At 39.3% G+C, this 27235-nt stretch overlaps 1 protein-coding gene across 10 annotated transcripts in view; it reads left to right on the forward strand.

Moving 5' to 3' along the window:
• The window catches only part of USP54 (ubiquitin specific peptidase 54), a 141932-nt gene that overhangs the window by 100196 nt on the left and 14501 nt on the right, over positions 1–27235 (forward strand). For 7 of the 10 annotated variants that reach the window (XM_054572593.1, XM_054572583.1, XM_054572586.1 and 4 more), the window contains exons 4-18: positions 3402–3536; positions 5071–5184; positions 5323–5405; positions 5809–5914; positions 6026–6172; positions 8248–8397; positions 9955–10123; positions 11662–11832; positions 14349–14480; positions 14654–15034; positions 15264–15495; positions 16434–16567; positions 22372–22539; positions 25029–25148; positions 26058–26253. In XM_054572593.1, coding sequence (XP_054428568.1) covers positions 3402–3536; positions 5071–5184; positions 5323–5405; positions 5809–5914; positions 6026–6172; positions 8248–8397; positions 9955–10123; positions 11662–11832; positions 14349–14480; positions 14654–15034; positions 15264–15495; positions 16434–16567; positions 22372–22539; positions 25029–25148; positions 26058–26253 — 2438 coding nt within the window. Of the gene's footprint in view, positions 1–3401; positions 3537–5070; positions 5185–5322; positions 5406–5808; positions 5915–6025; positions 6173–8247; positions 8398–9954; positions 10124–11661; positions 11833–14348; positions 14481–14653; positions 15035–15263; positions 15496–16433; positions 16568–22371; positions 22540–25028; positions 25149–25572; positions 25736–26057; positions 26254–27235 lie in introns of all 10 variants that reach the window. The other 3 variants (XM_054572588.1, XM_054572589.1, XM_054572590.1) reach the window with 3 other exon arrangements.

The following is a 27235-nucleotide window of genomic DNA, read 5'->3' on the forward strand; positions in this document are numbered from 1 at the left end:
AAATGACTCTTAAGTATAATAATAGTAATAGCTAACACTAAGGTAACACTTATGATACTGCCAGACACTAGTCTAAGATATAGATATGCAGGTAACTTATTTAATCCTTAAATAACCCAGGAAGGTAAATACTATTATTAACATTCTTTTAAAAGAAGGAACTAAAGCCTAGAGAAGTTAAGTAACTTGTTCAGGATCATATAAATAGTAAGTAACAGGGCTGGGAGTTTGAACCCTGATAGTCTGGTTCCAGAGTTCATCCTCTCAGCGGTTACACTGTACCTTCTCTCAGTGTAACCCTGTCCTATCTCAAACAAGCTCATCTGAACCATAGAATACAGAAAGTGATCTGAGTGACTATTTTCTTAATTCTCCCTAAAATGATAACATAATTAGTACTATGCATGGGAGAGAAGTTAATTCATTAGGAACTGTTGATGCCTTAGAGTTAGGGTGTTCTTCTTGAGGAAACTCAGTTGAGAAAGACTGGAGGAGCTATAGTTTGCAAATATATTTATACAGAACTATTCTGGAACTAATTTACCATTGGTTTGTTTTGGAACCAGTTCTGGATTTTGAACAAAAAGGACCAAACATTGCCTATCCCTTGCTCTAGAGATAGAGTCTTTGTCAGCAGTAATTGTCTTACCATTAACAATTGAGAAGAGCAGCAGGTCGGGATATGATAGTGGTTACTAAGATTTGCGAAGCTAAGGTGACTTTCAGCAAAATGAGTGGTCAGACCACCATTTATTTATAGAGGTAATCACTGCTTCTTTTCCCACCTTCATTTCCCTTGTTTCCCCACGTTCTCCTAAGTTTCAGAATCTCATAGTTCACTTGGCAGATATCAGGTGGCCTTCCAGGAGTGTTTAACTATGGACCTGGACCGTCCCTTTTGGTCTAGTTTAAGAGGCCACTCATAGATATTCTTTTACTTCCAGCAAAAAATTATAGGAGGTCCTGTCCTGCCTTTACCTGATCTTATAATAGACTTGTGAAAAATTTCTAGGTTAATCTGAAATAACTTGGAATAATTATAATAGATTTCCCTTCCAGCTTATTAAATAATACTAAATATATATTGCTGATACTGCTTCCTCCACATCATATGAAATCATATGTAGGAAAAAAAACAGTGGGTTACACAGTAAACTATTCCTGAGCTTCTGTAGGGGTGGATGTTCAATGTGAATGAGGAGAAACCATGCTAGTAAGAGAGCAGAATGACGAAAATAGTTCCCACTTGAAATGAGCCGAATGAGATTTAGTCCCATTTTGCTCTAACCAGTTATGTTACCTTAAAAAATATTCACTTTTTCTAGGTAATTCTTTATCTGCCGAGAGAGAGAGAGAGGCAGAGAGAGAGAGAGAGATGGAGAGAACTTAATAATGTCTTCCCTTAATAAGATCTGCCCATATCACATGATTGATTGATTTGTTCATTCACTCATTTATTTATTTAAAACTAATTGTTGATTACCCTTGTATGCCAATACCTTTCAAGGTTCTGGGAATATAGCAGGAATTAAAGGATAAGTATTTCTGTCTTCATATTCTATAGAGTACAATCAAACAGTAAATATGTAAAATACACGTTATGACAGTTGGTAACAAGTGCTACAGGGAAAAATAAAACAGGCAAGGGTGGGAGGTTTGGGAAGAGAGGGTAGAGTTTGCAATTTTAAATATGGTTATCAGGAAATACTATATTCAGGAGATAATATTTAGAAAAAAACCTTCAGGGAATGAGTGACTGAGCTGCAGACAGGAGAAAATAAGATGAGGACCAAGAATTGACCATTCTAGGTTGGTGGGGCCTTCTATTCTTAGATCACATAGGTAGGTTTATAAAGTGGTCTCATTTCTAGTCTCATTAGCAAGTCTGAAAAATTACCCAGGGACTTTTTTTTTATATGAAGAAATTACTAATAAGAATTTTAAGCAAATGACATTCTTTGGCCTGTTGATATGTAACTCATTCTTGAGTGAGCTATCTGGGTGATTTAGTGAAGATCTGGGCCATGTGCTGCTGTCAAGGAGTACAGTTTAGTCTCTGGTTGAGATTCGATACCACTCGATGAGAAGGACTCATCAAGCCAGGTGCCACTCGTTGCCACTCTTTGCTTCCATTCTGTGGACATGACATTCACCATTATTTCAGGTGTAGTTAAAGATGGCGAATATAGATACACTTAATTACACTACATGCCCCCTGCCCCTGTTGCGCATAAAAGACACCAGAAGGCTGAAATAAGATATTTGCCATAATTATACATGTAACAACCTAGGAAAAAAACAAATGTAGCTAGAAAGACTAAAATTAACCAGATTGTATTAATTGCTGAGAGGGATATGGGGAAATGTATTTGTATTCATGCACTGTTAGAAGTATAAGTTTACATAGATTGTTTATAATAGCAAAAAGTTGGAGACTGCCAAAAGTCTGTCAGTAAAGAAATATAAAAATAGATGTGGTATTTTCACCTGATAAAATACTATACTGCAGGGAAAAGGAACAGACCAGGTATATATATATTATATCACTATGGGTAGATCTCAAAACAATGCTAAATTTCTTAAAAAGTAAAATTCAATGTGATACTTTGTATATAAACAAGAAATACACACACAGTACAGGATGGGGTAACAGTAGGTTTATAGTTGTGAGTATGCAAAACAGTTTATTCTTATAGTTATTAATTATTGTATTATTTTCCATTTGAACAACTGTAAACCTACTTTTGCCCTACCCTGTATATCTATATACATATATACATATATATGTATATATGTTGAAGTATTAAAAACAAAAGATTATGCAGCAAACTCATGATAGCGAGTGGTTGGTAGAGGGTGGGCAGTCTTAAATGGGACATTCGCTTTATCTGTAGATTGGAAGTAAAAATGATGTAATGTTTATTTCTCGGTGTTAGACATGTAGGTATTTATTATTCTTTGTACTTTTGGATAATTTTTTATTAACTAAACAATTTAAAAGAAGAGGGCTAAGTTTCATAGAATGAGCCCTCAAAGAAAAATTTATCAATCCATTTACATATAATTTATTTACTGTAGACCATCCACCTCTATCTGTATCAGAGGAAATGAAGGTGACTGAGTATTGACTCATGACAATGGTCTCTCCTAATATGTGCTTAATGTTGTCATACTCAGTTGGAAGGGCAAGGATCCTTATTCTTATTAGCACAAGATCATGCCCTGTATTCTGATTCCCCATTTTTTACTTTTTTTATTACTAACTGCAAGCATATAAACTTGTAGAAGGTTCATTTGGTTCCATAGTTATGAGCATAGAGATGCTAGCACGACAGACTGAGATGTTTAGAAGCTTAATAACAGCATTGTGCTTTTCCTCTTGTCTAACCCCTTCCCTACAGGGAATCTTTAACCAGTTTCAGTGTAGTAGTGAGAAAGTGCTTCCATCTGACACTCTCCGCAGTGCTCTGGCAAAGACTTTCCAGGATGAACAGCGCTTCCAGCTGGGAATTATGGATGATGCTGCGGAGTGCTTTGTAAGTGCTGGCCTCTGGCTCTCTTTGATATGAGGTGGGACTGTTGATGGTCTCCAGCAGGGACTAGCTACTGTATTGTGGTTATTTACTGTGCCCCTGGTCTCTACAGTTTGAACTAGAAATTTCCCTAGTTTCTGGGAGTACTAAGGTTATCCCTGCAGTATGAATAGCCTTGAAGGTTTACTCTTTTTCCTTCAGGCTTAGGGTAGTTTTGTGCTTGCCATTACATAAAACAGTGGCTGTCACCCTCAGAGGAGACAGGGCTCATTGAAATACAAATTGCTGTGCCCTGTCCCCTTGAGTTTTTGATTCAATAATTATGGCCCAAGAATATCTACCTCTGACAAGTCCCCAATGATGCTAATACTAATGGTACTAATTTGGGGACAACACTTTGAGAACTCCTGCATTACTAAAGAAAAAACAGAGAATAACTGAGTCTTAGCACATGTGTAATGTGCTATTTAGATAACTGTGTTTCTCCCGGTGACTTTTAGTGGAAAACCCTAACTCCTCTGAACTCTGGGTTCTATCCATCAACCTTCAATGAACTGTGCCTCAATTAAAAAACCGAGAGAGTGATATATACATCCCGTTACAGGGTAAAACGTAGGCCAAAATCAGAGGTACTCCTGAGAAACTGGATCACTGATTTCTGGTAGGATTGTAAAATGGTAATGATACTTTGTAAGAATTTGGCAGTTTCTTAAAAAAAGAAATCTGCAGACTACCATATGACTCAGCAGTTGCCTTCCTGGATATGTATCTCTGAGAAATGAAATTTTAGGTTCATTTCAAAATCCATACATGAATATTCATAGAAGCTTTATTCATAATAGCCTCAAAACTGGAAACAACCCAAATGCCTTTAATGAGTAAATGGTGTTACAAATTATGGTACTTTCACACTATGAAATACTACGCAGCAATACAAAGGAATGAACACTTGATTTATGTAGTCATTAGAATGGATCTAAAGGGAATTACGCTGAGTAAAAAATGCAATATCCAAAGGTTATATATTATATTATCCTATTTATATAGCATTTTTAAAATAACAAAATTATAGAGATTAGGGAAGAGATCAGTGTTTGCGAGGAGTTAGGGTTGGAATTGGATAGGTAAGACTATAAAAAGATAGCATAAGGGATCCTTGTGGTGATGGAACAGTTTTCTATCTTGATTGTGGTGGTGGTTACATGACTCAATACAGGTGATTAAAATTGTATAGAGCCACACACAAACATGAAGAGTGAAATCTGGTAAAACCTGAATAAGCTCTGGATTGTATTCATGTCCATTTCCTGGTTTGGACATGATACTACAGTTATGCAAGATGTTACCATTGGAAGAAACTAGGTGAAATATATATATTGACTTTCTAAGAATTTATATTTATTTCAAATTAAAGAGTTAAAAAAATCACTTTCTGTCTTCCAGGAGGATTGCTATTTCTCTGAGTAAACTGCCAACCAATTTGTACATTTATCTGTTAAGTATTATTGGTATACTGCTTTTGTTCTTTCCCTATTAGGAAAACCTGCTGATGAGAATTCACTTCCACATTGCTGATGAAACCAAAGAGGATATATGTACTGCCCAACACTGCATCTCCCACCAGAAATTTGCAATGACATTGTTTGAGCAGGTGAACCTTTTTCTATCTCCATCACTTCTTAGACCTTTTGTTCAAGAACACTTTATCCTGGGATGTGGGGTGTCAAATAGGTGCCAAACAGACAATGACCATGGCTGCCTGGTTTTGCCTTTTCCCCCCTGGGCTCAGTGTGTATGTACTAGCTGTGGCGCCACTTCTGATCCACTGCCTTTCATCCAGATGGTGCATTACATCTCTACCACTTCCCTTTGGTGAGTCTTACACAGTTCTCTGTACCCTTCGGTACTCCTTCAGTTGATTGTGTTTTAAGTAAAGGTATCCAAATAGTTTATATCCTTATTGCTGAATCTATGCTACATTGTAGGAACTCAGAAATGTAATTTTATAATAACCTTTGTTCTCCTCCTTTTCCATCACTCCTTTTTTCTTAGTCTCAGTTCTGGCCAGCAAAGTGGGAGGAGGTATGGGGATCCTATGAGCTTCGGCTTTTGGGACAGGCAGAGGCACTCACTTTGTTCGTGGGACTCTGAGGCTGGTTAGGACAAGTGGGCAGAGGAATAAAGTCAAATGTGTGAGTTAGGAGTTTATATGAATGATTTATTTGGTTTAACTGTAACTCTCACCATCATCCCCCATCTATTTCCCATCTTGAAGCAATCAGGCTATTTGCATGTTGGAAAGACGAGAAAAACCCTCACCAAGCATGTTTGGTGAGCTGCTACAGAACGCCAGTACCATGGGGGATCTCCGGAACTGTCCGGTGAGTTAAGTCAGTGGTGGGGTTTAGAATGGGGAGGGGAACCTTGGGATTAGTGGAATTAAGTCAGAGCAGTGGGAAATATGTCAGCCTACCCTTATATATGTATTTCAGAGCAACTGTGGAGAGAGGATTCGGATTCGCCGTGTATTGATGAATGCTCCACAGATTATCACAATTGGACTGGTATGGGACTCGGACCACTCAGACTTAGCAGAGGATGTCATCCATAGCCTGGGTACCTGCCTTAAATTGGGTGATGTGAGTGTTAATTTAACTCTGACTTAGAGTTATTGTGTCTTATTCTTGCTCAAGAGCATGAACACTGAATACAAAGGTATATCCTAAATGACAAGTATAGAGTTCTTGACAAACATACTTGCGTACAGTAGTCCCACCTTATTCATGGTTTCATTTTCTGTGGTTTCAGTTACTCACAGTCACCTGTGGTCTGAAAATATTAAATGGAAAATTCCAAAAATAAACAATTCATAAATTTTAAGTCACACTTGGTTCTGAGTAGTGTGATGAAATCTCACTCTGTTTTCACTCCTTGCTCCCTGGAGTCCCTTTGTCCAGCGTATGTTTCCACAATATATGTGCCACTTACCCATTAGTTACTTAGTAGCCTTCTCAGTTATCAGATTGACTGTTGCAGTATTGCAGTGTTTACGTTCAAGTAAAAATAACCCTTATAGTATCCTAACGTTGAATCACAATGCCTATGTCATTCATTTCACTTCATCTCATCATGTAGGCATTGTATCCTTTCATATCATCACAAGAAGAGTAAGTATAATACAATAAGATATTGAGAGAGAGAGAAGGACCACATTCACATAAATTTTATTACAGTATGTTGTCGTAATTGTTCTATTTTATTATTAGTTATTATTGTTAATCTCTTATTGTACCTAATTTATAAATTAAACTTTATCATAGATATGTATGTATAAGAAAAAATAGTATATATAGTATTTAGTACTATATGCAGTAGCAGACATCTGCTGGGGGTCTTGGAATGTATCTCCTGTGAATTAGGGGCACTACTGTATATGTGTGCACCTGTATGTGCATAAATGTAAGTACATGATCACATACCTCCTTTGGGTAGGTAGCAAAGGCTCTTTATAAGAAATGGGATGACCTTGGCCTTGAATGGACAGGTTAGGCAGAGCTTAGGTACTGGTAAAAATCAAGCAATTTATAGTTATTGTGTGCTTTACTCATTGTTAGTTTACGCCAATGTAAAATAGGGAGGTGTATTTAACCACAGGGGTAGTAAGGTCAAAGAAGTGATCAGTCCTGCCTAGAGCTGCTTTGGGAGGTAAAAGAGGTGCAAATTGGTGACTTGAGTCCTACAAAACAACATTCACAGTGAGGAACCAATGTCTGTTAAGAAAGTAATGAAGTAGCTTAGAAGAGAATTTAGTGGGTTGCTGGTTTTCTGTGAATCTATTTAGGAAAATAGAGAAACAGACTTCAGACCTGGGGGCTTAACCTTACCAGCTCCATGCCCTAATGTAGGTACAGCCAGTTTTCCTTGAGTTCAAGAGAAGAACCAGAAACTCTCTGGTTTCCTTTCTATTAGTTTTGCCCGAGGGTAATCCTACGACTAAGGAGATCCCTTAGTCATAGGAGATCCCTTGTTGTAAAGCCACTCCTGAGAATAAATTGCACTATTTGGGACCTTATTTTAGGTCTTCTTCCCAAGGAATCTCTGAAGTGAGCAGGCTATGCACAACAAAATCTCTTTTTTCTAAAATTCTGTAGCCTACATATTCTGTACTGTTCTAGTTTTATTTTTATGATCTTCTTCTCAACCAAGTAAGTTCCTCAAGGCAAGAATCATTTTCTACAATTTTTTTGGTCTCTTAGCACCTAGGACAGCGTTGGACATCTAGGAATTGAAATGCTGGTTACCAGCACGGGGGTATTGCTTCTCCTAAAGGCTCTCTTACCCCCAACTTAGGGTCTCATTAGGAAACTTAGATTTCTGGTGCCAGCTGATAAATAACTTTAGAAACTTAAGAGTGTTTTTGTTTTGGTTTAGTTTGGTTTTTCAACTTTCCCTGGCTCCTCTTATGATAGGCCCCAGCAAGAAAAATATTATTGAAAGTTAGGAAGAAATATCACCACCTTACCAGTTACTGGCCACTCTCTGTCTTGCTTTTCCCTACATTTTGCCTTTTTAGGTTCATTTCTGATGATTAATATGGACTAGCAAAAAACCTTATACTGAAGGGCAGAGAAGCAAGTCAGTGCCTTAAGAAATGATGGAGTCTGTGCACAAATGAAGTGAGAGGGTTGAGTATGTCACTGTTCTTTCCCCACAGCTGTTTTTCAGAGTGACCGATGACCGGGCCAAGCAGTCTGAACTGTACTTAGTAGGAATGATCTGTTACTATGGCAAACATTATTCTACATTCTTTTTCCAAACAAAGATCCGCAAATGGATGTATTTTGATGATGCTCATGTCAAGGAGGTAGGAATATTCAAGCCCTTCTTAAAGTGTTTGGTAACTGCAACAAAAAACTAAGGATAATTATTTGTCTCCTGTGTTTCATCTTCCTAAGTTTAATCTTTCTCTGCCTATCTGTTGGATTGATGGGAGTATTAACCTTGTCTTCCCCAATTGATGGCAAGTTCCTCAAGGACAGGATGAATATATCTTCCATTATTTTCTCTAAATGCCGTCACATGGCATTCAGAACAGTTCTGACTATTCAGAAGAGTTGACATTTTTTTAAATGTGTTAATTGGTTAATTTGAGCAAAAACAATCTAATACCTCAAATTAGGTTATAGAAGAAAGTTCAGAATTCTAAATGCTGGGATTATTAATGGGTAACACTGTCTCTGGGCTGCTGTACATTATTCTCTGATTGTTAATTCCCTGAACATGTTTTTGAGATAGTACAGGGAAAACAGGGCTATGATGATATTTAAATCTGGAAACTTGCTACTGTGTAAATCAGAGTCCGGATGAAGTAGTTTTAGGTGATTTACATGAGTTAGAAAGACTTGTGATTAGGTGAGCAGCTAGACATTAGCAGTTAGACTGCTTAAGCATTCTACACCAATGCATGGACCTTAAGCAGATCTTCCACAAATAGTAGTCCTTGTCAAATTCTCCAGTTGTCTTCTTCTTCAACTCTTTTTTTTTTTTTTTTTGCCGTTGTAATTTTGGGCAGCATATAAATTCTTTGAATTCTAGGTTTTTCATTTGAATAATAATACATGTCTTAGAAGGTATTAACTATGATTATATAAAAACATATAAATGTGTTTTAGTTAAAATAATGATAACCTTGTTATAAATTTACTGAACATCTTTTATAAAATAAGAACTATGATAGTTGTCTGACTCCAAGAGCACACCATCTAACAATGTGACTGGTTCAAATTTAAGAGAGGGTGAGTTTGGGGATTTGGTTAGATTATTATTTCCGTGGCTATTTAGTCACTCTTTTCCACTGCAATGGCAGCACTGAATCCAGCACAAAGCTAAGCCTGAGAGGTCCAGCTGTCTATTCTAAGCAGTTTGACATTTTATGTCCTGCCATGTGCGAACTCTGACACGGAATGTCATTTATTCTAAGGCAGTCTATGAGGGAGTTTCTGTCTGTTCTTTAGCTTCATAAAAGTGATTTTAATATTTAGGAGAAAATTATAGAAATGCAAATTTCAAGCGAGAGCTTTGATTTGATGTCTGTGAAAAGAAAAAAGATCACCAAGGCACCTGAAGTCCCCTCACATAGCATATTCACCTTTGAGAACTTATTCATATTTCACAACTGAATTGATGTTTCATGGGAATCGAAGTAGTTTTATTCATCATTCCTATCTTTTACAGGGTTATAAACTTTCTAAAAAGATTTAACAAAATTTATTAAGTGTAGGAATAAGATCTCTTTTGTTGTCTCTACTCAATTCTTATCTTTTCATCTCTATTTTATTTGGAAAAACAGAACAGGAAGATATGTTTTGAATTGTGAATATGAAGTATAACTGTCCTGTTCTTATGATTGTTTTTGGTTCAGATTGGGCCCAAATGGAAGGATGTGGTGACCAAATGCATCAAGGGGCATTACCAGCCTTTGCTGCTGCTTTATGCCGACCCCCAGGGTACCCCCGTGTCCACCCAGGACCTGCCTCCCCAAGTTGAGTTCCAGTCATACAGCAGGATGTGCTACGATAGTGAAGATTCTGGTGAGCAGCCTAGCTCCTACCTCCTCCTTTCCCTCTCCAATGTGATTATTGGATATTTGGGACTCTCGATCATGAGCCTAGCACATAACCTAGCTTGGAGAGAGGATCCATTAGAAAAAAGAAAGAAATGCCAACTCGTGCTGAAGCCCAACTTCCTCCAGCCTTGTGTCCTTTAGCCTCCAAGTATGTGTTGCCTATGTTCAGTGTGGCCCTAATTCAAAAATTCAAAGGAAGTTATATTGATAGACTGATATATTAAATTTGTGAGGGAAACCTCAGCATTTAACTTTCTAGTTGGTAAAGATGACTGATGACTGATTCTTACTAGCTTTTAACAGTGACTTGAGTTGTTAAGACAAAGAGAAATGATATATTACTACAAAGGTAGTCACAGTGTTAGGGATGAGAGATTTTTATTTTAAAATGCCAAGAGCAATAGTGATATTTTCAGCTTGTGAATCAGTTGTTTACTTCTAATTCAGTTGTTTGGAACCTGAATTATGTTTTCCTGTAGAAACAATTTGCAGTTTGATGGCTAAAGTCTCAGGTTAGCCAAAGAGGCTCATAATATAGGGTCTGGCAGAAGGAATGCCAGCTGGAGTGTGGTTGGTAGGGTAATAATATGGGTGTAATAGTTTATAGTTTATAATAGTTTAATTTGAACATTTCACCTAAAATGTCTTATGGTATGCTTGAGTGTGATATTGTAGTGTTACAGAAGTCCATGGTAATGATTTTGTAATAAAGGGCGTTATTTGTGCTGGACCCTGTATATTAGAAATATAACCCTAATGATATTTGCCTTGATTTCTGAAAATGAGGAAAAAGAAATGTTTTTTCCACTTCTATTTTTAGGGCTGGCCCTAAGTACAGTTTTGAAAGAGAAGACACTTGTCTTTGGAATCTTTTTCTCTCCCTTTTGTATCTCTTTCCTGCTTGATAACTGGTATTCTTCCCACCTTTGTAACCTCAACCAGACCAACTTCTCCTTTCAATCAAACACCCATTGTTGCCACTTATCTTAGCCAGGTGTTTAGGGGAAAGTATTCTGATTGAACTAATTCACACTGAAGTATAAATAACAACTCCATAATTTCTCAAAGTTATTAAAAATGCTTATAACGTCAATTAATTTTTAAAGTGACATTTCTGGCAGTACAGGAGAAAAACGATGGGATAGGGGTTATGTATGCCAGGTCGGCCTGGGACTCTATCTAAGTAGATCTTATTTTTCACAACTTTTTCCTTTCTTCCACTTTCCCCCCATAGGTTTTCTAAAAGCCCCACAGTTTTTCACAGTGGCAGGCAAAGTGAGGGCTTCAGCAAGGTAGGGGCAGGAATGGGAAGAATTGTTTGTGTGTCTGGGTTATCTGGAAGTTGGGTGTTGGGAAGAATGGCTCTGGTATATCCTTTTCACTGTTCCATCTAGGAATTTCTTGCCTTATGGACCTTTGTTGCCATCCAGCTCTTTGCCCCCTCTCTATCACTGTCTTTCTGTCTTTCCTCACTTTTGTATATGTGTCTCCTCCTTCCCTCAGGGAGGGAGCCCTCCATCTCAAGTGATACTCGAACAGATTCCTCAACGGAGAGCTATCCCTACAAACACTCCCACCATGAGTCTGTGGTCAGTCACTTCTCTTCTGATTCTCAGGGGACAGTCATCTATAATGTGGAGAATGATTCCACGTCTCAGAGCAGTCGGGACACAGGTAGGGACTCATGCAGTGGATCCTGCTTGTTCCTGCATGGAGGGTTTTCGAGAAAAAGAAACTGGGACAAGTCAGAAATGTTTGTCATGCAAAGAGAGGAAGGCACAGAACTCCAGTAATTGAGTGGGATCAAAAGAAGCAACACAATTCTGAATGAACGATGATGTTCCACTGCATATGGTCCTGTTGACAGCAGTATATCAGTAGGGACAATTGTGATATGATTATTGATGTGATCATTTATTCTGAAATCTAATCTGCTTTTCTTCTGCTATGCTTTTAATTCCTGTCCTTCTCATAGTGCTCCATTAAGCTCCTGTGGTCTTATACCTCATAATGTTCCCATGCCAGGCTTTGTCCCCAGTGAAGGGCTTTGAGAGAAGGAGCACATTATGGGAAGGGGACACCTGCTTGTCACCTTGTTAGGCTTCCTGGAGAACAGAGACACATAAGAATGAAAGCTTGCCTGTTTTTTATTGTGAGTTCCATGCAGAGAACATTCTGAAATTTTTAAAAATCTATTCAGAGTGTGCCTGTGTCAGTGGAAAAATCGATATAGGGTATAAAAGGAAGAACAGTAAATAGCTGACTGCTGAAATGAAAAGCTATCACCCAAAGGGTAGAACTTGGGAATTGGGGAGTTCATGGTTTCAAATTGGTGGTTTATACTCTGTGCATGGCCCTTTTTTAAAATAGAGAATTTCAAACATATGTAGACATATACAGAATAGCATACTGCCTCCCCACGTACCCATCGCCTGGTTTCAATAATTATAACTCATAGCCAATCTAGTTTTATCTGTACCTCTACCCACTTCCCCCACTCCTGGATTATTTTAGATTTTTCAAGTCCCAGGCATGACACCTTTTTCATAAATATTTTAGTATGTATATTTAAAATATAAGAAAACATTTTTAAACATACTATTATCATATTAAAAACATTAACAGTAGTTCCTTTAAACCACTAAATAACCAATGAGTGTTTAAACATCCAAGTTTCTTATAAATGTCTTAACTTTTTAATGGTTTGTTTGTTTGACTCAATCGAAATGAGGTCTACATATTACAATGGGTTGATAAGTCTTTTGTGTTTCTTTTAATCTATAGATTTTTCCTAGTTTTTCCTTGAAATTTATTGTTGAGGAAGTAGGTAGTTTGTCCTGTATATTCCTCCCATTCTAAATTTTGTTGATTGTGTTCCTATGATAAACTTTAGCATGTTTCTCTGTGCTCTGTATTGTAAGTTGGTAGTTGGATCTAGAGGTTTGGTCAGATTCATGTTGGATCCCTTTTGATGACTATTGCATAAATGACTATTGCAAAGTGTGATATTTTTAAAACCATATTTCTGAAACTGTGAACTAGGGAGAAGATAAGTCACAGGATAAATAAGCATATTTTCCAGGAAAGTCAAGTTTAAGTTAAGGGTTTGTGAATGCCTGGGGGTAGGGTAGCATGTCTCCATTAGTTTAACATTAGTATTTCCAGTAGCTCCAAGTTTTTTCCTCCTTTCTTAAGTCTTTCTTATGGGTCCAGAGGTAGCAAAGGATCAGATAAAAGCAATAAAAGATTGCATCGGTAAATGTAGCTGTATCACTCTATTGCTGATACCCTGAATATGGACAAGGATTTTCACATACTAATACATGAAACCAAATTTTTGTTAACTCTTAATGCATGTGAGAACCTAGGGTGTTTTCTCTAAGCTTTTCAATTTAATTCAGTTGCTTAATTCACCTCTGGCCTCCAGCATCTTAGATGACTATATTCTTTAGAACCTGACCTTTGCTGTTTTCAAATCACTCATACATTCACATATACTGGGCATGAGGCAAAATAAGTTACATAAAAAGCCCAGATTCTCTCGGTTTCCCAGCAATTAGTATTGAGGGACGACGAAGTATAATCTCTTGGTGAAGCAAAGTTTGGTGAAGCATGGTTGGGGATGGGAATGAGAATTATTCAAAGTTCAAAAGTTCTTTTAAATGATTCACACTTAAGAAAGGGTTAGAACTGGGTCTTAAAACCATACACAATCAGAGCTCTTGTGAGCAGAGACTGGGACACTGGGGATAATACCTGATATAATAAAAATTAGGCTTTACTTGGTATGTGTTGCTGAATAAATAAAAGGAAAGCTCTGCCTCCCATTTATGAGACTAAAAATATATTGGTACATGACATTTCTATACAGTATTAAAACTTTCACCTTTTAAAATGTATCGAGTCATGTGTTCTTCAGATTACTGGGAAAAATTAAGAGTGGGATTGAGACTGGTAATTGCTCAGGAAACATTGTAAATTTGGAAGCTCCCATTAACTACTTGAGCTTCTTTGCATTTGCCTATTGAGAGATTCCTGCTACACCTTAATCTGGTAGCCACTTACAGTTTTCAGTCCACGGGTACACTAAATTCGTGCCACTGCCATGAATCCCAAAGGGAGACTAGTTTCTCAAGAGGATGGAGGTCAGTCTCAGATACCAGCTTACCCCCATTTCCTTGTTCTTTTAGGACACCTGACTGATAGTGAATGTAATCAGAAACTGACATCCAAGAAAGGGTCTCTGATAGAGCGCAAGCGGAGCTCTGGCCGGGTTAGGAGGAAAGGCGATGAGCCACAGGCTTCAGGGTACCACAGTGAAGGCAAGCCACTCTGCATTACTTCTCTTTCCTAATTCACTTTATCAGACTTGTCACACTTAGACTGTGGCTTCTATTTTCTGCTCAAAGAGCTTTCCTTGCTTTCTCAGCTCTGGGATCTGGACATCCAGGAGCACTTTAAACATTTATGTTTGTTTCATTCTTTGTATTTTTAGGAGAAACACTGAAAGAGAAGCAGGCTCCTAGGAATGCCTCTAAACCATCCAGCAGCACCAACAGACTAAGGGATTTTAAAGAGACAGTCAGTAATATGATCCATAACAGACCATCTCTAGCTTCTCAGAGCAACCTAGGATCTCCCTTTGTGGGGAAAGGAGGAGACCAAGCGGACAAAAAACCTCCTAGGAACCTGCCTTTACAGTCTCGTGATTGGGAAATAGAAAGCACTAGCAGTGAGTCAAAATCCAGTTCTTCTAACAAGTATCGTCCAACATGGAGACCGAAACGGGAGTCTCTGAATATTGACAGTATCTTTAGTAAGGACAAAAGGAAGCACTGTGGCTATACCCAGCTTAGCCCATTTTCTGAGGATTCAGGTGAGAAAATAATTAGGGAAGAATTGGGCTTTAGAATAAAGTTGATTTATGTATTTTAAAAACCTGGGTTTTCTGGTAGACTTGACAAGGTTTATTTTTACCTCCATGTTGGGTCTTTTGGGGGGGATATAAGTTCAGTAAATGAGTAGCTGGAGGGTTAGTTACATCTTGATTTGAGGCAGATGCTAAATCTACCTCCCTTTTCATATTTGTCCTTTGATTGAGATAGCTAAAGAATTTGCACAAGATGAACTAAGCAAGCCACCTGCTTATGACTTTAAAACTAGTGGGCCAAGCCCTCAATACAAGCCTTGGGGCCCAGCACGGCCAGGCGCTCACGTTTTAGAGCAGCACCCGCGCCTAATCCAGCGAATGGAATCTGGCTATGAGAGCAGTGAAAGGAACAGCAGCAGTCCTGTCAGCCTGGATGCAGCCCTGCCTGAGAGCTCGAGTGTCTGCAGGTATTGTTTGGCCTTTGAATAGTGGCATTGTCCCTAGAGGCAGCCTGAGCCACCGAGAGGCTCATCAACTCAGACAGTGGAGAGGTGCACATACTTTATTGCCATCTACTGGGCGTTTTTTTGCTGTATCAAATTTCTATGGCAACAGCCCCCTCTGCTGGGAGAAAGAGCAAAGACATTTGAGAAAGGAGAAGCAACTTTTAAAGTATTATGTATAAAAATAATTGTGTACTAAATAACTTTTAATAAAAGAATGAATTAGTGAACCAAAACTTATATAGTCCTGAGAGCAGAGACAAAGCCAAATTGTTATTTATTCTTGCCTTTCATTTTAGAGTAGGTTGTTTTCTTAGTGTCACTGGGGACCCTGTGTTTTATGAGGCCAAAGATATTAATAATTCTACAAGATAACAATGATAGACCAATAGTACTCCTTGCACCCTGTCCACAGGGCCCAGTTTGCTTAATAAATTTCAGATTTTCATATATTGTTTTTACTGAGTTGCCACAGAAGCAAGTTTCCTGACAGTACAACTGCTTTGAAAGGAGTGATTGTCTCTTCTGCAAGGGTGATAACCACATCCTCATAATTTAATATTGCTCTTCCCTGGCCACTGGACCCCGTTTAGTTTTAAACATTAGAATATGTGTAAAGGTATACAAAGGTATAAGAAAGAGGAAGGCAATCCATATTTGAGCATACATTTATTAATTCATTGAATAAATTTTGTGCCAGACACTGTGCTAAATGTACAAAGTGGATTGAGGTGAGATAAGATGGGGGAATGAGTGGGTATTTCATTTTTTCAGTAGTTTAGCAGATACTTTAATTATACTAACGCAATGCTTTGTTGGCATTTTGAGGGAATTTTGTCCTAGGAATATTGCTAGTTATCACCTTCTGCTGCTTTTGCTAGATTCAGATTTCTCTTTTGAAGGGATCCAAGTGCTAAGAGATCAACTGTGTTGGCACCTTCCTGGCGTCACATCCCAAAGTCTCACAGCAGTAGCATCCTGGAGGCAGACTCCGCAGCATCCAGGAGTGGCTGGACAAAGAATCAGCCACTATCGGGTAAGTAAAAGGACAATGGATTTGGAGGATTTGATTTGTCTGCCAATTTTGTTTGGGAAACAACCTTACCTGGGAACATTTGAAATTAAAGGACACTTTGAGTATTCTGTCAGAATGTGAATGTGGAGGCATTTGAGCTGCTCCCTCTTTAGATTATCTATTTTTTGTTCATCACAGCTTGACTAATTGTTTCTTTTGACCTTGGAGAACCCCCTTCTGTGAGCAAGAGGAACAGAAATTTGATGAGCAGTGTTGGTAGTATCTGCATTCATTGGAAGGATAAGCCTAGGGCTTTCCTTGGTATAGAGGCAGCCTCTTGGGAATGCATTTATTATTGTTTAGTACCATGAATTGAGATAACAAAGGGGGACATGTAGATTGTGGAAAAAGCTGGGAAATAAGGTCAAACCTACTGTTACCGAACAAATGGACCTGTGGCGGGGGGAGGGGGTGTGGGGCCCAGATGCTATTACTGAAACAACACCCCCCTTCCTCGGGGCCCTCGGTTGTAGGTCCTTTGCCCACCACCCTTGGAATTATGGCTCTGAATGGCAGAGTTTGGTGAAAAGGAAAGGAACTATTTATTCAAAAGTTATGCAGGTTTGATTAATGGCTAAATGTCTCCCTTAAACCTCAAAATCCCTTTAAAACAATCACCAGCACACACAGTCCTGCCTTCCCCGCTTTGCCCAGTTAGATCAGTCAGGCCTGTCAGGGGTACCGTCCTTCAGAAGAAAAAGAACAGAAGTCCGGGGCTCCGCTAGGCAGGCCTCTCGCGGGTCTCAGCACCATCCGCTGCGTTGCTGCGATCTCCAGCTATTAATCCCTAACCACATCGCACTTTCTCATGGCCCACAAGTAAGAGTCCTTTCTCCCCTTCACATTGTTCCCCCGGCCTCCCAGCCCCCCCGCCGCGCGCCCCCCCGCCCCCCGCAGTCTTTGTCTCTTTATCTCTCCTGCAGGCCCCAGTCTCTCTCCTCTCCCAGTTACATTATGTATTAAGTCTTTTGAACCTTCCTGATTAGCTTTGGTGATATGCAAAATAATCCTTTTGCATATGAGGAATGAGGCTATCCTGTTATTGACATGCAAAATGACTCTCTTTGGCCCTGCTCAAGGCTCCCATCCCCCATGGCAGCCAGCCCTGGGGTGGGGAGAATATATTTTTTCTTGGACACCCCATTTTCTGGAACCTGTTACAAATACCCTTTGGGGGGGCCCTGGCTGTGCCCCATTACACTACCCCTACCACTGCCTCTATAGCCTGCCCAGTATCCCTGGGTTTTCTTTTAATCCTTCTTTTTGTTTAAAAGTATATTTTATTGATTATGCTATTACAGTTGTCCCATTTTACTTCTCCCCTTTATTCCCCTCGACCCTGCACCCGCCCTCCCCCCAACATTCCTCCCGCCCCTTAGTTCATGTCCATGGGTCGTACATATAAGTTCTTCGGCTTCTCCATTTCCTGAACTATTCTTAATGCCCTCCTCACTGGCCCATCTATTTGTACCTACCAATTGTGCTTCTTATTCCCTGTACCTTTTCCCTCCACCGCTCCCTGCTGATAACCCTCCATGTGATCTCTATTTCTGTGATTCTGTTCCTGTTCTAGTTGTTTGCTTAGTTTTTGTTTTTGTTTTTAGGTTCAGTTGTTGATAGCTGTGAGTTTGTTGTCATTTTACTGTTCATAGGTTTGATCTTCTTTTGCTTAGATAAATCCCTTAACATTTTATATAATACGTGCTTGGTGATTATGAACTCCTTTGACTTTACTTTATCTGGGAAGCACTTTGTCTTCCCTTCCATTCTAAATGAGAGCTTTGCTGGATAGAGTAATCTTGGATGTAGGTCCTTTGCCTTTCATGACTTCGAATACTTCTTTCCAGTCCCTTCCTGCCTGTAAAGTTTCTTTTGAGAAATCAGCTGAGAGGCTTATGGGAACTCCTTTGTAGATAACTGCCTCCTTTTCTCTTGCTGCTTTTAAGATTCTCTCCTTACCTTTAATCTTGGGTATTGTAATTAGGATGTGCCTTGGTGTGTGCTTCCTTGGGTCCAGCTTCTTTGGGGCTCTCTGAGCTTCCTGGATCTCCTGGAAGTCTATTTCCTTTGCCAGATTGGAAAAGTTTTCCTTCATTATTTTTTCAAATAAATTTTCAATTTCTTGCTCTTCCTCTGCTCCTTCTGGCACCCCTAGGATATGGATGTTGGAACATTTAATGTTTTCCCAGAGGTTCCTAAGCCTCTCCTCATTTTTTTGAATTCTTGTTTCTTCATTCTGTTCTGGTTGAATGTTCATTTCTTCCTTTTGCTCCAAATAGTTTATTTGAGTCCCAGTTTCCTTTTAGAGGGAAGGGAGTTGAGGGAGAGAGGGAGAAACATTGACTTGCTGTTTGACCCATCCATGGATTCACTGGTTGATTCTTTTTTTTTCTTAAAGATTTTATTTATTTATTTATTTATTTATTTATTTATTTATTTTTAGAGAGAGGGGAAAGGAGGAAGAAAGAGGAAGAGAAACATCAATGTGTGTTGGCTCTTGTATGCCTCCAAGTGGGGACCTGGCCCACAACCAAGGCACGTGCCCTGACTGGGGATTTAACTGGTAACTCTTTGGTTTGCAGTCCGGCACTCAGTCCACTGAGCCACACCAGCCAGGGCTGAGTCCCAGTTTCCTTACCTTCACTATTGTATTGGTTCCCTGTATATTTTTGTTTACTTCACTTTTCATAGCCTTCATTTTTCCCCTCTCTTCTGCGACCATACTCAACCATTTCTGTGAGCATCTGGATTGCCAGTATTTGAACTGTGCATCTGATAGGTTGGCTATCTCTTCATGGCTTAGTTCTATTTTTGAAGTTTTGATCTGTCCTTTCATTTGGGCCATAATTCTTTGTCTTGGCATACCTGTTTCATTCTAAGGGGCAGAGCCTTAGGTATTTGCCAGGGCGAGGCAACCCACTTCACTGAGTTGTGGTGCTGTATGTGGGGGAGGGGTCTGAGAGGGAACAATGCCACTTGCTCTGCAAGCCAGCTTTCAGTCACTTTCCTTGCTACCCACAAGCAAATTGGGCCCTCCTGGTGCTGATTCCCAGGTAGGTGGGTTTGTATATGTTCTATGACCCCATGGATCTCTCCAATGAACTCTCTTGTGAGGCTGGGAGTGTCTTCTGCCACCGCAAACCCCACAGGTTTTTCCAGCCAGAGGTGTTGAGGCTTTAGTTTCCTGTTCTGTAACCCTGGGTTGCGTGGTCTATCTTGCTCTCCAGTTGTTCCTCTTGGTTTATCTGCACACAAATGTGGGACCACCAGTCGCTGACTTGCTGTGCATCCTCTCTACCCTGGCTACCCATCTCCACCCATCCTACCAGTCTGGATGAATGTGTTTTGTTTTCTTTTTTTAATTTTTTAAATTTTTAAAATTTATTTTTAGAGAGATTGGAAGGGAGGGAGAAAGAAAGGGAGAGAAACATCAATGTGTGGTTGCCTCTTGAGCACCCCCTAATGGGAACCTCACCCACAACCCAGGCATGTACCTTGACTGGGGATTGAACCTGTGACCCTTTGGTTCACAGGCCAGCGCTCAATCCACTGAGCCACACTGGCCAGGGCTGGATGAATGTTTCTTCTTTAATTTTTTGGTTGTCCGACTTCCATATGGTTCAATTTTCTGGCATTTCTGGTTGCTTTTTGTTTTTAAATTTGTTGTTGTCCTTCTTTTGATTGTGTGAGGAGGCAAAGTGCATCTACCTATGCCTCCATCCTGACCAGAAGTGATATTTTCTCTTCTTGAGGAAAAAAATCCTCATATCCTCATACTCCCTCCTTCTCGAAACAAGCTCTTAAGGGATGATTTGATTCCTTCACAGTAAACATAAGTGACTGAAAATAGTTTAAAGTATACTTTCTCTAAGAGAAAGGAATACTGGAGTTTCAAGTAGAGATTTGAGGTAGTCATAGGTTTTAGCTCCATTTGACATTTCTCTCACAACACACATACATACTTTTAGTGCATATTCCACTTAAGCAGAGACCAGTCCAAATGGATCAAAATAAATGCTTTACTTAGAGCTGAAAATTGAGGTAATAACTAGGCAGTATCCCAACATGGAGACTTTGTGATGCCTAAAGGAAAATGGTTGAGTACACAGTATTATTTCGGCTGCTGAGGAGTCCTGGGAGCTACTAATTTAGGTGTCAGTTTTATCTGAAAGATGTATGTCATCCCCTTTTTCGTGGTCTAGTAGACCAATTAGGAATAGGGTATGTGGGCAGAAACCTAACCACTGTCTGATTTAATGAGCTTCTGAATGTAGACCTGACCAACTTACTGGAGAGAACAGAACACCATGTGCCAGCCTGTAGTGATGAGACCAGGAACATTACTTGTCTGACCACCAGTTTTCTTGATAGCCACTTAGAGACAGCTGGAAGGGAGGTATGCAGCAGTACTAAAAAGGCATGAATTCTTTTATGTATGAGTGTCATAGGTTGCTGACATCTGGCAGAGCAAAACAATGCCTATAGAAGCAGGTATCTCTGAAATCCTGGGTTGGAGTAGGTTATAATTAGAAACCTGTAGAAGAAATTCATGCTTCTTAATGAAGTCATACATTTGGTTTATTTCTCACATTTTAATTTATTTTCAATTAAATTGAAAACGAGCATTGTGAATTAGCATTGCTTTGAGAAACTTGCTATCATGCACAAGAAACTTGTGAAATGCGTGAGGCTCTTTCCCCTTCTCTTTTCTTCAGATAGCCAATGCTATTTCAGCATACTAAAACCTTAAATTTTATGATTTCTTTAATAGTTTTAATTCTGGAATGGCTAGATAGAATTCACCAGTAGGGATTGACAACTGGTAAAAGATATTTAGCAAGGACTTAGAACAAATTTCTCACACACCATACTACTTTGTATAGTGAACCTTACTTATGCCTTACAATTTGATTCAATGATGATAGCCTGGCATAGAACAAATATTTTTATCTGGTAACTTTGATCACTCTTTTAAAAAATTACCTAAGTAAAATAAATCTAATCATTCAGTAACCTGCCTGTTGCCTGTTCAAATTGAAGGTACCAGTGCTACGATTATGGTATATATCTTTAAAATGAAATCATACTATACCTATTATTCTATTACTTGATTTTTCACTTACTATAACATGGACATCCTTTAGATCTGTGAGCACTAATTAAATTTTTACTACTATGGATATTTTACAAACATTAAAGAAATGGTAGAAATTAATGGTGAGAAACTGACTTACTGGAAGCTTCCCAATGAATCAGTGGCAGCATGTGGTAGAGAATGCTCCCTAACAGTTAAGAGAGAGCATGGATTATTAATTTAACCTATCTCACTTTAATTCAGTTCCACTATTTATCATCTGTGTTACCTTACTCAAGTTATTTTACCCTCCTTGTGACTCAGTTTCTTCATTTCTAAAATGTGGACAATCATAGTAATTACCTCATAAATTGATGTGAGAATTAAATGAAATGATATATATAAAACTACTTAAAACTGTGCCTGTTACATGGTAAATGCTCAAATGGTATTGTTGTTATAAAACACTCAATAAAAATTTATTATTAGTGTTATTATTCACAGCCCTGGCCTCACCCTGAATCTGATATGGAAAGCAATATTCAAAACATGAACTCCAAATTGAAGTCGAGTTTCAAAGGAAAGCCATGCAGTGGCAGTAACTAGTGGCAGAAATCTAGTAACTGCCGTGAGTGCTCAGTCTTAGTTATGGAAATGTGGTAACTTCTCTTGTCCCTTGCTTGTATTCCAGGTGGGGAGATATCTTCCAAAAGTGAACTGGATGAATTGCAGGAAGAAGTGGCCAGGAGGGCCCATGAACAGGAACTTCGAAAGAAACGGGAGAAGGAATTAGAGGCAGCTAAAGGGTTTAACCCCCATCCTAGCCGCTTTATGGACTTGGATGAACTACAAAATCAGGGTAATTGTTGTTGATGATAAATGATTGTCAGTGATGGGGACAATGAAAGAGGGAAGAAAAAAAAAATACACTAAGCTCATAAATTCCCTGTCTTTGCTTTAGCAAAATTATATTTTATTTTAATTCAGCCATTTCAGTGAAGTAGAGGTTACAGGCCTGTTGGTTGGAGACAGGCACTCATTTTGGGCCCATCTGTTTAAAGCCTATAGATTACAAATAGTATATTGTTTATGAAAAATAGATGTTCCATGAACATCTATAGAAAGTGTAAATAAAATGAGTCACAATTCATAAACAGCAGAAAAGGGTACTAAGCAAGCTACACTAACAGTGAGGAGAATTCTACTTGCTGGGCAGAAACATACCCTCTAGATTTCCCACTGGAGCTCAAGGGAAGTCAATCTACCAAACAGGTTCTAAGAACAGAGAACCTGATTGCCCTTTGATCCTCTGATGATCCATTTCCCAATCTCATATGATTTTCATGGACTTTACTTAAGCTTCTCTAACTGCCCCACATTAGTCACATTTTTTTCTTCAATTGCCTTAGGAATACTTAGTAACAGAAGAGACTAGCCTTCAAAAATAGGAGGTCAAAAAAGCTGAGGTATCTACCTTAAATAAGTACTGAAACCTATATCTCTTTTATTTTTAATAAAATGAATTTGTTATTCTTATTATTCAGAATCCCTGGATGTAACAAATTGTGTTAACCTATTGTAAAGAATAGGAGTCAATGCTAATTTGGGTGGTTGCTTTCTGTTGATCACTTCCCTCTTTTTATCGCACATAAAGAAGCTTCCTGGGTTAATTTGGGGGCCTATTTGGGGGCTCCTTTTCTCCTCTAATCCTGCAGTCTTTTGATTCAAGTCAATTGTTGACTTTTATTTACTAAGGCTTTGTATTTGTTTCCAAATCAGTTTTAAATCCCTAAGTCCTCAGCTGTCCTTATATTTGGATAGTCTTCCTTTTTATCCTCAAGCTTTATCGTATTGGTATCTCAGGTTTATATCACTTTTGAAAGAGGAGCCCTTTCATCTCCCTCCCTTGCCTTTTTTCTCCCCCTTCTGTCTATAAAGTAGTAAGTACATTAAAGTTGAGAGGGAATCCCTCTGGCTGTATTTCATTGCCAACTCCATACACTTTGGTTTAGCTTCCCCTGGAAGAGCAAGAAATGGAGTGCTAAGATTCTAGAGGTTAGGAATTGAAATCCAGCACAGCGGTGGGTCAACTATAGTTTACCTATATCTTTGTAGAGAACTTTGTTTTAATGGCCGTAGCTACCACCCGTTATTATAAAGGTTGTATAGAGTCAGTAGATTTCAAATATTATAGAACACTTCAGGTCTGGAGCCTGGGAAGAACAGCATCTCTGGAGGTGGCATAGAACTGGAGTGCCAAGTTCTTCAGAACTAACTTACTACTTCCATGACCTTTCCATTACTCTTCAAAAGCCATGGTAAATTAGGAATGAATGCTAGGGGTGTGGAAGAGCCTTTCTTACCATGTCCCATTAAGGTAAGTGGAAGGTTGAGACATTATGGTAGAAGTGACTCTGACTTTTTTTTTTTTCCTTTTGAGCTTGGGAAAACTCACCATTAATCCCAAATGTAGGTGAATTTATAGTACAGCTACGACCAATTTATGGTTATGAGTGAGTAAAAGGCAAAGGGGCACATAAACTTGAGGATTCTTTCACAAAAGTTGCCCTTACAGTACTTTCTTGCTTTTTCATCTGGCTCTGTACTTGGACTCTCCTGCACCTGCTTTGGCACACATTCACTTTCAGGGGAGGAAGGAATACCTCATGCTCTCTGTATGGGAAGGTAACTTCTGTGAGGTAGGTTTGGTGAGCAATGGCATGATAAAAGTAAATACTTAGCCGTGCTGATGAAAAGTATGTGCATGCAAACCAACCAAGGCAGCTCAACAAATCTATTGAAGTTAGGAACTGTAGACCCCCTGTGCTGAAGAGGTATACTGATTTTTCATTTGAGGGCGGTGCAGAGAGGACTGTGAATTGATGTAGGAGCAAAGTGTTAACAGATGGCTTTCCACAGAGTAGTGCAGCCACTTTTGCATTAACCCAGCAGCTGAGGTCTCAGTGGAGATCTCGAGCATTCTGATACTGGTTGGCAAGATGTGTCTGGTTGCACTGTGGAAAGGCAGGTCAGTAAAGGTGTAAGAACCCACACTTTCGCTACAGGCAGTACTTCGTTCTTTCCTTGAGGGACTCCCTCAGAGGCCTTGGAGTTGGAGTATGTGGTGGACAAAGACATACCCTCTTTCATGCCTTGGATACTGTCTTCGTTAAGGCAAAAATGGATGTCCTACGTGTTTCAGAGAATTCTTAATAGCAGTGGAAAAGTTGGAGTAAGGGTAGAACAAAGGCTCAGCAGCAAGGATCTATGTGCACTGAAGGGAAACAACAGTACATAGGAAAAGCTGGAACCAATTGTAATGAAAATGAAAAGTGCTGGCCCTTTCAGGGAGGAGTGACGGCTTTGAGAGGTCCCTGCAAGAGGCAGATTCAGTATTTGAAGAGTCGCTGCATCTGGAACAGAGGGGAGACTGTGCTGCAGCTTTGGCTCTCTGTAACGAAGCTATCTGTAAGTAACTCTAACCAATATGCCTATGGCACTTTTGATTAACTTCATAACAGGTATTACTAGTGTTGGCATTCAGATGGAACAAAAACAGCTTTTATGTCTCCCCACTTACTCTTCCAAACTGAGAGGCCCTTTAGCTATCTTTGCCCTTCAGATTTGTAAGTGTGCCAGGCGTCGTCACTGTGGCCTATGGATATTTACTGGGATAATCAGGAGGACACAGATGAATGATTACCCAGCCATGCCTATCTTCTTGTCCCAAGATAAATTCGATCTTATATGTGAGGTTAGTTTGCTCTTTCTCTAGTCACTGCCCCGTGAGGTGCAGCTTATGGACGGGAGAGAGTAATAAATTGGCTGTGACTTCGCACTGCATATTTAATTCGTGTTTCTCCCCTGCCTTTCTGGTATGCCGCATCATTAGGTTATAGCAAGGGACTAAGGCTTAGAATTTGTATCTGGTTCTTAAATGTGACCCACAAGAAGCTGTGTTCTGCAAAGACAGATGCAAGTTTGGATCTTATTTCTGCTGTTGGCCATCAGGAAAGGGGAGTTGGGAGCAGAGTGTGGAGACCAGAGTCAGACAGGTCAGTTGCAAAAGACAAGAGTGGCAACCTCTAAGATGGAAGTACCAGTTTATCTTTTTAACTCATTTTAGTTTAGCTTTTTGTTTGTTTGTTTTTTAAATTTGAATTAACCTGTTTGGCCTCCATGGCTTCTGTGAATGTTCCTTACAGCCAGAGCCAGCTCTGTGCCCTGGACAGCACATGCATGGTTCACGCCTTACATTCCTGCTGCATATTTTGAGTTTTACTGCATATCTTTGCTCATTTTTTGTTCAATTTTATTCTTTTTATTTTTGTTTGTATTTTGTGTTCTGTTTCTGCTATATTTTCTTTTGCATTTTAGCTAAACTAAGACTTGCCCTGCATGGTGCCAGCACTAGCACGCACAGCAGAGCCCTAGTCGATAAGAAGTTGCAAATCAGTATTCGAAAAGCACGGAGCCTGCAGGATCGCATGCAGCAGCAGCAATCATCGCAGCAACCGTCGCAACCCTCAGCCTGCCTCCCCTCACAGGCAGGGGCCCTCCCTCAGCCAACAAGGTAGTGCCTGGGAACCACAGCAGTTTATGTGTGCCAGGGGAGGAAGTGACCACGGGTGCTCCACGGCCAGAGTTCTTAATTGCCTTGGCGACTGCAAGGGAGAGAAGACTGCTCTGAAAACATTTATTCTCTCAGGTCACACATATAGTAAAAGCTCATTCCACTGCTCGTCCTTTTCTTAATTGTTTCTAGAAAGGTGAAGAAAAGCATAGCATGGTAAATAGACCACTTGTTCATATTTCCTTTGGGGGAGTTTTTCCTCGGACTTCTGTAATAACAGGATTATTAAGTTTGTACATATTAAGTTCTTAGACATGGCAAGCCAAGCTACATTTCACGTTGTAGGAGAAGCCATGTGATTTGTTTTGAGGTTTTAGTGGCTTCTTGTCCCTCATGGAAGCAGAAAAAGCAGTTTTCCTTGTTTTGATGAAACCATAGAGAAGAGACACAAAGATTCCCTTTGTTCCGATTGCTTGTGGACAGGACTAGGAAAAAAGTCCCTGTGGCCACTGATGTCATTCTCACATTTTAGCCCTTGAATGTGGGTGTTACTTAAAATAGATAGGTTTTAGTAAAAGTAAATTTTGGCTGTCAATAACCCTGAGTGGTTTTCAGAATATCATAAAAGCAGCTATCATTTTTTTAACATCCGCCTATACCCAGGCACTAAGCTTAAACACTTTATGTTTTATTTTAGTTCTCACAATAACCTTAGGATAAGGACTATTTAGTGATACACATAAATAAGGAAATCAGGCTTAGAGGATAAGTAAGGCACCCAGTATTACTCAGCTAGCAAGTGATAGAAGTTTAGAATTCAAATCCAAGTAGGTCTGTTTGACTCCATTAGGTTTCCCATATGATATCATATTCTTCATAATGTGGTAAGGGTGACTGAGTGACTGTATCCCCAAAAGTTTATAGTATATTATCATTCAAATTTAATGCTCGTAGCTAGGGTCCTTTTTCTCCTGTTGTGTAG

This window comes from Pteronotus mesoamericanus, unplaced genomic scaffold, assembly GCF_021234165.1.
Source record: "Pteronotus mesoamericanus isolate MK-2021 breed Mesoamerican mustached bat unplaced genomic scaffold, CSHL_Meso_final contig_24, whole genome shotgun sequence".
Lineage (NCBI taxonomy): Eukaryota > Metazoa > Chordata > Mammalia > Chiroptera > Mormoopidae > Pteronotus > Pteronotus mesoamericanus.